The 12,888-nt window shown below is 41.3% G+C and overlaps 1 protein-coding gene across 3 annotated transcripts in view; it reads right to left on the bottom strand.

The window, feature by feature from the left end:
• The window catches only part of LOC138949041 (TRMT1-like protein), a 322,855-nt gene that overhangs the window by 307,243 nt on the left and 2,724 nt on the right, over nucleotides 1-12,888 (bottom strand). For 2 of the 3 annotated variants that reach the window (XR_011450147.1, XR_011450148.1), the window contains exons 3-8: nucleotides 11,407-11,647; nucleotides 10,733-10,942; nucleotides 8,978-9,168; nucleotides 7,617-7,695; nucleotides 6,700-7,266; nucleotides 3,889-4,823 (exon numbers count right to left, since the gene is read on the bottom strand). Coding sequence is in view for 1 of the 3 variants with exons in the window: in XM_070320770.1 (XP_070176871.1) it covers nucleotides 4,643-4,823; nucleotides 6,700-7,266; nucleotides 7,617-7,695; nucleotides 8,978-9,168; nucleotides 10,733-10,942; nucleotides 11,407-11,647 (1,469 nt within the window). In the remaining 2 variants the exon portion in view is untranslated. Of the gene's footprint in view, nucleotides 1-2,754; nucleotides 4,824-6,699; nucleotides 7,267-7,616; nucleotides 7,696-8,977; nucleotides 9,169-10,732; nucleotides 10,943-11,406; nucleotides 11,648-12,888 lie in introns of those variants that run through there. The other variant, XM_070320770.1, reaches the window with a different exon arrangement.

The raw sequence follows: 12,888 nt of genomic DNA, 5'->3' as shown, positions 1-12,888 counted from the left end.
GGTAATCAGTTCCCGCCAAAAATACAAATTGATCAGTGTCCGGTTTTTTTTTTTAGGAATTCAAAACTAGTATTATTCGTCAATACATTGACGTGTTTTTCGCACTTCAGTGCTAATTCTTTAGCCAGCAGTTCTAGCACATTTTTTCAGTTGTAGACTGACATACTTATAACAGAGTAGTACTTGGGCTCAGCAGACTTTGTGTGTGTCTTTCTCCACTTAACAGCTTATTGCTGGGAAACTACTGGGCGCAGTTCGTTCAAAAGTTGATACACTAACTTGATAATAGGTCCGATTGATCGTATTAAAACTTCATAATGTTACCTGGGACCTAAATGCGAAATAAACCACAAAAACGACTTGGCCGTAGGAGTTCACACCGGCGGGGCAACACGCAGCCATTGAACTGATAGAACAGCCGAACGCGTCACACCGTATACGTCATGACAAAGTTACACGCAAAGCGAAAGAGACTTTGACGTCATTTACTTTTGTTCGGAATTTTCCGTCTGTTCCTAGCTTGTCAGTCTGACGTGAGTAAGCTTACCCAAAACGTCTTTGTTCTCTATTCACATTGCAGCTGTGAAATAATCAGTCTTGTGACGTCTCGGTCGTGTAGGTACAGAGTTTGCTTCTGCAATCATTGTGTTCGTGTTGATGACGGCTTCATAAGACGAAATAATCAGCGAATCTATCGCGAGGAAGACGTTTATGTACAAATCACCGAACCCAACCCATTTTTTGTGTGCATTTTTCTGAAGAATAAACTGCATGTGGTTAATTACTACATTTAGTCAATCTGTTGAACTCACAGAATGAAACTGAACGCACTGCATGTTTTCAACAAGACAATATCAGTATCATCGGTGCACTTGTAAAACGCAGTGAAATTTACAAGCCATTATAGTGTAGATCTACTAGTACTAGTAGTAGCAGATGCGTTTAGCAGGATAGCCTGCTTTTCTGTACATGTATCTCTATTCTTTTTAAGTTTCTAAGCTTGTTTTGAATCCAAACATAACATATATCTATGTTTTCAAATCAATTTCAGAAATTTAAATTTAAATTCAAATTGTCATATTTTGAAATTGTCTTTAATTCGAATATAACATATATTTATGTGGTTTGGTATCAGGAAATGAAGAATAAGAGGAAATTATTTTTGGATTCATATCTAACAATTTAGTTTTAATTTCAAACAGAATGAGGCAGAGCGATGTTAAGATATCAAATAACCAAAGGGAAGTAATCGCTCTTAATGCATACGACATGTGTAATAGAGTAAGCGAGAGTTGTACGGAACCTTTTCTCCTGGCACCTGAGAGAATAACAAGCACTGAAATGAACAAGCGACTTTCATGATTTTTAATGACCAAACTCATTCATTAGTTTGTGAGCCTTCAAGCTGAAATGCAATACCAAAGTCCAGCCTTCAATCACAGGGCCGGACTAGGCAAAGAGGAGGGGAGGGGTTGCCAGTGGTGGTCCAGGGGGATGTTCCTCCCGGGCGGGGTCAAGGGGCACAGCCCCTTGTGGGGGTCAGGGGGCAAAGCCCCCTGAAGCTGATGGGTAGGTCATATTCTAAGATAGGAAAATGGTCGCTCCTTGCATGAAACAGCATAAAATAAACAATAATAAAAAATGTTTTAAATAAGTGAGGTACATGTTTAGGCTAGGGGGGGGGGGGGGGGGGTTGCGCAACCCCCATAACCCCCCCGGTAGTCCGGCCCTGAATCAATATGGTAAAAAAAACTAGGGCGTGACAGTGCCGCCTCAACTTTCACTAAAAGTCGGATATGACGTCATCAAAGACCTTTACAAAATAAAATGGAAAAAACTTCTGGGGATATCATCTGGAAGATTGTTTGTGTAAAGTTTCATGAAGATCGGCCCAGTAGTTTCCTCGGAATAGATCTACACGCACACACACACACACAAACGTACACACATACACCATGACCCTCGTCTCGATTCCCCGTCTATGTTCAAACAACTTGACTAAATGTAAAAATAAGGCATTACCAAAAATTTCAATTGAGCAATCTCCATTAGGTCACAGTACAATTACTAGAAGAAGATGCAGTGACCGTGGCTGCAACATCGCCATAGATTGTTTAAAATTAATTTTTTGATGGTCCCAATATTTGACGTGTGTGTTAGTGTATGTGCGAGACAGTGTGCGTGTGTGTGTGTGTACATATATATATATATATATATATATATATATATATGTGTGTGTATGTAAGTGTGAGTGTGAAACCGTGTGTGCCAGTGTGTGTGTGTCCCATTTATCCAACCTGAGTTTAGATTTGAGAATACATGTATACCTCTGACCTGCACACACACACACACACACACACACACACACACACAAAGACGGTATAATGATAAACATCCCAGTCTTAAGGGCACTGTATTCGATAAGCAAGGAACTATTTGTCCATATTTTAGATGTTCTAATGTGTGTGTGTGTGTGTGTGTGTGTGTGTGCATGTGCAAGACAGAGATGGGAGCGCAAGCATCTGAAACCTGATTTCATTCTTGCCATACAGATAATAGACATGGCAAGTGTGTCAAATGGCGAAATGCAAATCAATTTCTTTTAATGTTTCTCAGTAGATTTTTGATTTTACACATGCTCTCTTTGGATAAACTGACCCACACACTGTACATACACTCACACATGCATACGGGCACATTCACCCAGACATGCACTAACACAACCCCCTTATTCATTCAAAAAAGAAAAGAATATCAAATATCATTCAGTTTAATCAATAACTTTGAAGCAAAACATCAACTATCAACACTTTTAAAATACGCAGATATGTCTCATCCATTAACTTCAAATAAAACACCATTAACTTCTTTCAACAACTCCTAACTAACTTCGCAAGCAATAAATTCAATGGTCAATAAAATTTCACTAAGTGCTGGCATGCTGCCTTTTGTCTGCAACTACAGCGCTTCCCCAAAACTCAATAAGAAATATACAATTGAATAACAAAATAAATATTACACCTGGAATTCGGTATTTTGTTCACCAACACAAACAACCTAACATACCTTATGCACACAGAAATTGCTGTTAACATCCTCAAAGAAACCATGACAAGAAGGGCAAAGCCCATACGACTCACATGCTTGACCTCGACCTTTAGGGTAACTAAACCTAGCAATGACATCATACACTAAGAACTGCTTTACACATTTTTCCTACCAAAATACATGTGACCTTGACCCAAGGTCAAGGTCATCCAAGGTCATGCAACACAAAGCTGTTAATTCAAGACATAGGAAGTACAATGGTGCTTATTGGCTCTTTCTACCATGAGATATGGTCACTTTTAGTGGTTCACTACCTTATTTTGGTCACATTTCATAAGGGTCAAAGTGACCTTGACCTTGATCATATGTGACCAAATGTGTCTCATGATGAAAGCATAACATGTGCCCCACATAATTTTTAAGTTTGAAACAGTTATCTTCCATAGTTCAGGGTCAAGGTCACTTCAAAATATGTATACAATCCAACTTTGAAGAGCTCCTGTGACCTTGACCTTGAAGCAAGGTAAACCAAACTGGTATCAAAAGATGGGGCTTACTTTGCCCTATATATCATATGTAGGTGAGGTATTCAATCTCAAAAACTTCAGAGAAAATGTGAAAAATGTGAAAAATAGCTGTTTTTTAGGCAACATTTATGGCCCCTGCGACCTTGACCTTGAAGCAAGGTCAAGATGCTATGTATGTTTTTTGGGGCCTTGTCATCATACACCATCTTGCCAAATTTGGTACTGATAGACTGAATAGTGTCCAAGAGTTCACAAAAGCACTAATCAAAAATTTGCTCCAGGGGCTTGCAACGTAGTACAATATAATTATTACCTTACTGGGAGAATGCAAGTTTCCAGTACAAAGGACTGTCCGGGGAGTGTCTGGTAACAGTGTGAGGGTCACCTTAGTCACAGGCTTATAACTCTTTTCTACAACGGTTTTCACCACTGGATAGAGCATAAAAAACTCTTAAGGAAAATGTAAAAATATGAAAATCATGCAAAGGTGACATGCGACTCATTCCGTGGTGGAGGGTCACATATATGTATGTGCACATACACATCTGAACATTTGCCTACCATTAAAAAATCAATATACCGTTTAAAACGGTTATGTGATTAAAAGATTGAGCTTGTTTTTACCAATAGCACTTTATGAACCCCAAAACCAAATAATAATAAACAAACAAACCAGCAAACATCATGTCATCAACAATGCAAAGTTACTTCAACTTGTTCTCTTTTGTTGTTATGGTATATTCTGCCGTGGTGTAATTTTCTCTCTCCATGGACAGATAATTTTCATTCTTCGTTTGTTTTCTTTTGTTGTCTGCGTCTCATGCCCTTCACCACGCTCCTCACTTCTTCTTTTCAAAAAGCAGATAAATATGACTTGGAAAAAAGAAAATATGGCTCCCCTTTTCTCACCAAGTAGTTCAGATCTTCTCTCAGTTGTCTTTGAGTTGTTTTGTTTTTAATATTTTTTGTCACAGATCTTGTCACATAAACAAACGTCAGAAAGAATGTCCCTAGCTCATGTTCCCTATTCTCACCGAGCAGTTAAGGTCTGGCCCTAGCTCATACTTTCACCGAGCAGTTAAGGTCTCCGCTTGGTTGCCTTTGACGTACAAAACCTTGCTTTCCCCAGTGCCCAGAAGGGCGGTCAAGGTCTTCAAGTTGGCGCTGGTGCGAATAGCGTACTTCTCAAAGTGTGTTCTGCAGCACCTGTACCCATGGGCCCTCAGACGTTCGATGATCGCTTGCTGCCTGAAAATGAACAAAGGCAAAACTTGCAGTTTTTACTAGTGTACAAAATACAGAATCTTTAATTGCCCAAGGTTGGGAATTTGCCTTGACTTTGCAGTTAAGAAACATTCACTCCCGCCAAGCACACCCATCTATAACAAGAAGAGCAAACGCTCGATCGAGTCACTTTTGCAGTTCTGAATATTATATGAGGCATCAGATGGACAGGAAGAAATTGCTATTCACAACACAATGAGCCACGTTCACATAAAATTTGAGCCCGGTCACTTTTATAGTTTCCGAGAAAAGCCCAACGTTAAGTTGTGTGTTGCCGAACAGAAAAGGCTAGTTATCTCCCTTGTTTTTCTGATAACGTTCGTAAAAGGCTACAGATGTAAATACTTTGATGTAAAGAATAATCCTACAAAGTTTCAATCACATCCGATGAACTTTGTCAAAGATATAAAATGTCTAATTTTTCCTTTGACGCTGACCTGTGACCTTGAAAAAGGTCAAAGGTCAATGAAACCATCGTTAAAGTGTAGAGGTCATTGGAGGTCACGACTAAACAAAATATGAGCCCGATCGCTTTGATAGTTTCCGAGAAAAGTCCAACGTTAAGGTGGTGTCTACGGCCGGCCGGCCGGACAGACTAACACTGACCGATTACATAGAGTCACATTTTCTCAAGTGACTCAAAAACTGATCAACGACATCAATTTAAATATAATTACAGCAACATAAAATACTTTCTCTGTGTACCTTTTGTATAGATGCTTTGGAATGCAAAAAATCACACATCCTTCTTCTTCTTCTGCGTTCGTGGGCTGAAACTCCCACGTACACTCGTGTTTTTTGCACGAGTGGAATTTTACGTGTATGACCATTTTTTACCCCGCCATTTAGGCAGCCATACGCCGTTTTCGGAGGAAGCATGCTGGGTATTTTCGTGTTTCTATAACCCACCGAACTCTGACATGGATTACAGGATCTTTTTCGTGCGCACTTGGTCTTGTGCTTGCGTGTACACACGGGGGTGTTCGGACACCGAGGAGAGTCTGCACACAAAGTTGACTCTGAGAAATAAATCTCTCGCCGAACGCGTTACCGTGGGGACGAACTCACGCCGACAGCGGCCAACTGGATACAAATCCAGCGCGCTACCGACTGAGCTACATCCCCGCCCCATCACACATCCCATACTTAATTGAAGTTTAACATTCTCATGCTCTCACCCTACTACTACCCCATTCCCAAATCTAAATGGGATAATTCGGGGAAACCATGCTTATATTATATACATTCACTACACAAGAAAAGAGTCTCCATTTCAATCTTTTAAATTTCCCTCACATACCCTACCCACACACTGCAAGGAACCTTAGTTTTGAAGAACAGATCAAGGAACAGCTACAAATAAAAGTCTCATCATAATCAAAGCATTACAGGGATGTTGCTGTGATTTATATTTTCCATGGCAAAATGGCCGCACAAGTTTTCCCAATTTTCTGATGATAGGGCAGTTCTTGGCGTCACCTTTCCACCACCATGAAAACTATCACTATTTTGCAGAAAGGATGGCCTTTTCTTCTTCTTCTTCTTCTGCGTTCGTGGGCTGAAACTCCCACGTACACTCGTGTTTTTGCACGAGTGGAATTTTACGTGTATGACCGTTTTTACCCCGCCATTAAGGCAGCCATACGCCGCTTTCGGAGGAGGATGGCCTGTTTTTGAGGATTTGAAATAAGTTTGAGCATTTTGCTGACTGCCAATGCCAAATGATGTCCCTTCTTTCTGAAGAACTTCGCTGATAAGCCTTAAAAGGCAAGCAGACAGACAGACAAACAGACAGACAAACAGACAGACACACACACACACAATCACACCATAGACTTACTTTGGAAGGTGTTCCTTGCCGAGCCTTTTGCTGTGAACGTTGTAGAAGAAGCAGGGTGCTGGTTCATTGATGCTTTTCAAGCGCTTCAGTTTTCTTGGAGAGATGTCAACTTCAGACTCGGGGGCGCTTCTTTTCACACCTCCGTTTTCTGCACAGTCAGCATCTACGCTTGCTATGTCACCAGAATCACTGACAGTTGTTTCACTTGCATCAGGCAACTGGCTCTCACGCTGTGAAACATCGCCGTCTCCAATTTTAGATGAAACTGCACAATCATTGTCTTTTGAACCTTCTTGCAAACTCTTCTTTTTCACAGAGAAGTCGTTTTCCCCAGAACGTAGTCCTTTGTCTTCTTCTGTCTTCGACGACTCCCCATTGGTAGAATTCACCACGAGTGCTAGTTCTTCGCTAAGACCTTGCTTGAGGCTGACCAAGGATGGCGGGGTATCACACACGCAGTCCTCCATGACACGTTGAAGGAGAACGAAGAAAGCATGAGTAAGGTTGAGAGCTTTTCCTGAAGCAGCTAGCTTGGTGAGGCAGGGATATTCAAAAATCCTGCCTTTCCTGGAAAAACAAAACAAAGAAAAACAGTGAGCGTGTGTTAACTATTCTTACTGTGACTGCAACAACTGGATATTTCTGCTGATAACAACACGAACAAAATCTAAAGTGCAAAAAACTCACAAAGCAGGAGCAGTAATAAGAGATTCACATGCTGAGAACAACCATAGATTGTCAAGGTCTTGAGATGAATATGTACACACACACACACACACACACACACACACACACACACACACACACAAAGAAACTTACAGACAGACACTTACATATGCAGGTAGACAATCAAACTTGAGACCCAAAGAAAAAAACAAGACAACACATTCAAAAAGAAAGAAGCCCCATCCACCTACCACAAAGGACCCAGGACAACACCAGTCTTGCCAGGGATGTTCTTCTGACAGTCACACTGTATTAGACTGTAAGGGTCCTCTGGAACAGAGATAGAATGCTCAAATTACTTCTCTTCTCACAAAATATTCACTTGGTACAGTGGAGTCCAGCTATAACGAACCTGGGTATAACGAAATCCCGCTTTTAACGAACTGCCATTGATTTCCCGGCAGACAGCCTTCTATTTCTTACTTGTTACTTTCCGGCTACAACGAACCTTTTGAACTCATTTGCATAACGATCCCCTCTTATAACAAACATGTTTTCATCCCCCCAGGGCCGTTTTGTCTCTAAAAGTCACAAGGCTCAAACGGTCGAAGAATGAAAATATTAAGCCGCACATCAAAGGAAGAATACAGAGTGGAAATATGTGTGCTCTGTGTGTGCCGCGAGATCAAAGGCAGGTCCATTGTGATGCCTTGACACTGACCTTCTTCCCAGGGGTCAATGACCCAGTTTTAGCTATGAGAGGTGGTTCCCCTGTCATATATCTGAGAGAGGAAACACTTCCTGCACGGGGGTCAGTGACCGAGTTTAACCTATGGGGCGGTCTCTTTGATGTCTTGAGAGGAAACATGGCAAGGGTAGTACCTAGTAGCTGAAACATGCATTATCACAAGTTTGACTGGTACTCAGGCGGTCTCTTTGATTTTTTTCGTATTTTGATACACGCCTTATGACCCGGAAAATACGGTACATGCTTTTACACGACTTTTTAAATTTTACTTCTAAAATTACAGTAAAGTGAACATATGAACTATGCCTCTCTGCAGATTATATTATGAAGCTGTTGAAAACATGCAGAGATTGTACTCTCCAAGGAAAGATCGATGGGACGATCATTTGAAGGTGAGTGGGAAAACTTGTCTTGAGGCCATTTAGGGTTGAAAACTCTACAGCGAATTACTGATATAACGAACTAAAATGTATCTCCCTTGAGATTCGTTGTACCCGGACTCCACTGTACTTCAGCTTTTGGTAACTAAAGTTTCGAGTCTTTTGAATTCAGTTAAAATAAAATCATAATCTAGCTATTATTATGAGGAAAACATCAGGGTATGCCCAGCTTGATGTTGTAAGAAATGACATCCTCTTGAACAGAAAATATGAATGTCATGATTACAGTAACCTGATAAAGGCACTCTCACGGTATGACCCCCTGTGTGGTTTGCGGACATACTGAACAACCTTTAAAAAAACGTTCACTCTTCTTTGAGCATGTGAAGGGCTAAATTGGCAATCACAGTAGTCCATCTTTAATACTCTCTTCTTTTTAAGATCTAATTTTTTCAGAGTTCTGGCGGGGTTTGCCTGTACTTACCAATGGGTGCAATCACTTCAGGGTAGAAAACTCTCTCCTCACAGATGCGGCAGTGCAGAACATGTCCGATGTTTTGTAGTGTGGCGTCAGCAAGCTTTGGACCTCGCACCATCCGCACACAGAGCAGCAGAAAGTCCTCCATTGTTATGGAGTACAACACTGTCATACCCTTGTTACACCTGGCTGCTTCCCTAGCAAAGAAACAACAACAAAACAGCTCTGGGGTCATTCTGATCAACTGTGGTAAATAAAATGCTGCCAGATATACTGTTCATTGAGTTAGCTCAGCAAACTTCAGATCTGCAATTACCGTAAAGTACCTTGTAAGCGCCCACCCCCCCTGTGCACCAATTCCGACCCAAAGTAGGGGGTGGGCGCTTACTAGGTACTACACCCTTTGCACGAGCAGTTTTCAGTAAGAAATGTGATCTTTGATCACATCGTAATCATATCTTCTTTCTTTTTTCATGTTCCATTGTTTTTCTTGTTCGTATTGTCATTACTGAGAAGAGCTTGGGGAGACAAATGTCGTCGCATCCTGTTCTTGTCTGCAGAGGTTCCGCTGTCGGCCGCACTGTGTCTCTGTTTCCCTTGAACAAGGGGTACGTCTTCTGGATATGGGCAGCAGTCTATTTTACTTGGCCAAAGACTGTTTTCGGCAGAAAGAGAGAGAGAGAGAGAGAGAGAGAGAGAGAGAGAGAGAGAGAGAGAGAGAGAGAGAAATCAGAGAGAGAGATCACAGAGAGAGAGAGAGAAATCAGAGAGAGCGATCAGAGAGAGAGAGAGATCGGAGAGAGAGCTTCTTCTTTTCCTTTTCGGCCTGGTGACAACGTAACAGGGTATCGCGATTCTTTCGCGATTCTCGTATCCTTTTTCTATCTACCCCAAACTCATTTGATGTTTGCGACACATTTCCATTGGCGTTATTATCCAAATAGTCAAGAGCTGACAGCATGTAACGGTGTACGATTTGATCCGCGGCATCTTGTAATCATTGACTTGCAGGCATTTGACAGGGTTTGCAAGAAAGGGAAATCATTCACAAAACTAGCAGATCAAGTGCGGAATTTGTATTTCCCCTGATTTCAATGGTGTAAAGTGGGGGGTGGGCGCTTACAAGGTACTATACCCTGTGCATGGTTTTGGACTAAAAGTGGGGGGTGGGCGCTTACTCGATACTGGGCGCTTACAAGGTACTTTACGGTACACGTACATGTACAAACCACAGCCAGGTAAAGCTGAATCCAGTTGAAAACTTATGAACAGGTATAACCTAACCTGGTTACTGGTGTGTTTTCTTATTTGAACAGTTAGTGTTATAATTTTATAATGACCTGTTCATTTTTCTATTTTTCGATAAATTAGGAAGCAATGTTTTTGTCAGAAACCAATTCTTTATTATCACAGAATAAAAAGAACAATTTAGGAATGGCAATATAACCAGCTCTCCTATAAAAGCAGTTTAAGTCACTTCAGTTGAGAAATAAATGTACATGAAGTACCATCTGCAAGTTGAATTGTTCTGACTGGACCAGCAAAGCAACAGAGTAAAAAAAAAATGTTACATTAGAACTCTACCTTCTTCTTCTTCTGCGTTCGTGGGCTGAAACTCCCACGTACACTCGTGTTTTTTGCACGAGTGGAATTTTACGTGTATGACCGTTTTTTACCCCGCCATTTAGGCAGCCATACGCCGTTTTCAGAACTCTACCTAAAATAGCAGCAATCACAAGCAGCAGACTTCTGTAAACTTACGTTGCAAGCGCTGCCAAGATGATTCGAACAGCAAGCTCTTTCATGTACCCTGTTTTGATGCAGTTGGCACCAAAATATCGTCGCACAACGTGGGGAGATCGGGCAAACTGCATGGTGTCTGGCACCACGATGCAGACCACGCCGTTGTTTCTCACATTGCGGAAAAGGGTGCTGAAGTACGGTGACGGATTCTTGTGAGGGTCCACATAGCTGGCAACAAAATCAATCATCTATTTGATTTTTTTCACAAAATTATGGCTGTAATGTGAAGCGATTACCATGAATGCAAGAAACACATTTCCATAAAGTACAAAGATGATTATCCTGTTCAGACACAGATGTAGATTTAGTTTTACGAGAAGAGTTCTGAAGATTTGTTGCAGATGCAATATTAATTTTGTCAGCTTCAAAACTTTCAAAGACATTGGACTTTCACACACAATTTGGCAGACTTCGATGATCACCTACTTCTGCACCAGATCTATACAAATATGTTCTATCCGTTACCTCTAAAGTCTTAACTATGCAAGAGACCTGCATACTCACATTCACACAAGCAAACATGTATGTACACACACACACACACAAATATATGCACACACACACAAATATACACATGCACACACACACACACACACACACACACAGATATTTACACACAATCATGTACATACACAAAGTCAAACGCTTCAAGGAGCATCAGTGCAGATGGATCACACTCTGCCAGGTGAATTTGTGATGGACCCTGTTGAGGTAACATCATTCCTGCTGGCCGTTTTGGGTCTTGGGGGAGAGTGGAGGAGGTGATACCGTTGCTCTTGATGTTGTCCTGTAGCTGTTTGGAATCTCTCTGCTCCACAGCAGTGACGTGAATGTCTTCACCGATATGACGCTTCCACTGCAAACCTGCGATACCTGAAAAATTAAACACAGGTGAAAGAAATGACAAGAAACTTGAGAAATGGGAGTCTTGGAAGTGTGCTGGACACGTTTTTTCTTTGTAAGGCGCGGGTTTAAATTGACAGGAAAAGGCATCAGCAGAGGCTGAAAATAACAGGTGTTCTGAATAAATTTGTAAGCAAACATACTGCTCCAGTTAATTATGCAAACTCAAAAAGACATTCAAAAGATACTCGTTACGGTTTTTAGTAGTTTTAGGTCCAAATGGTCTTGCAATTAGATGCATTCTCCTGAAGGTTAAACAGAACGTCAAATTCCAGTGAAAGTGTTTAACTTTCACCAGAGCTACTGTAAAAGAGAGATCACTCTTTGGTCTTACATCTACTATGGAACTAGAAGTCAGAAACTTGCTTCAACACCCCCACGGAACGTCAAATTCATCAAAACGTGACACAAGGAATTGTGACACAATGTGGTCTTGCCCAGCTTGTGCCTCGTAGCACATATATCAGCATGTCAAATTGTTGGCGTCTGCACAAATGCAACCAAGATGGCAGATGGCGCATTTCCAACTACCGTATTTGACGGATTACAAGACGCACCGTTTTATAAGCCGCACCCCCGACTTTTAACAAAAAAATTGGGACGAGCCACGTATAGGCCGCGTCACTATATTAGCCGCCGTCGAAAAAAATATAATCAGATCGTGTCAATCAATCAAAACAACCAGGCAAACGAAAGTACGGTATTTGGCGAAATCGGCTCCGAGAATAAACAAGTGAAACAAAGAAGAAAAGTGAAAAAGTTTGAAGAAAAATATCACACACACACAATTTGTAACCAACACACACATGTAGTCCCGCCCAGAATAAGCTTTTTTGGGATGATTTACGACTTTTGCGCACATTTTGAGCAGACGAAAACACAACATGGCGGCTCTCGCTCCTCCAACTATCGTGAGACACAAAAAAACGAAATCTCGCGCGCGCGAGATCCTGATACATCTGGTGTTTCTCTGTCTTGTCACAACGACTTGTTGACAAACGAAAATCCGCGAAAGAAAGAGAAAAGCGCCGAGTCTTGAGTAGAGAGCTAATAAAGTACCGGTAATCGCTAATCGAGCAAAATGAAAATCCGTGGCGACTTCCATTAGGTGAATGCTATTCAAGTTTAGGTAACGTTTTAGCCGCATCTTTTTATAAGCCGCAATGCAAATTTTTTTTTTTTAAAAGTCGCGGCTTGTAGTCCGTCAAATA

Source organism: Littorina saxatilis, linkage group LG15 (assembly GCF_037325665.1).
Source record: "Littorina saxatilis isolate snail1 linkage group LG15, US_GU_Lsax_2.0, whole genome shotgun sequence".
Taxonomy (NCBI): Eukaryota; Metazoa; Mollusca; class Gastropoda; order Littorinimorpha; family Littorinidae; genus Littorina; species Littorina saxatilis.
The sequence above is the reverse complement of the archived record's forward strand: the minus strand, read 5'-3'. Positions and strand labels throughout refer to the sequence as shown.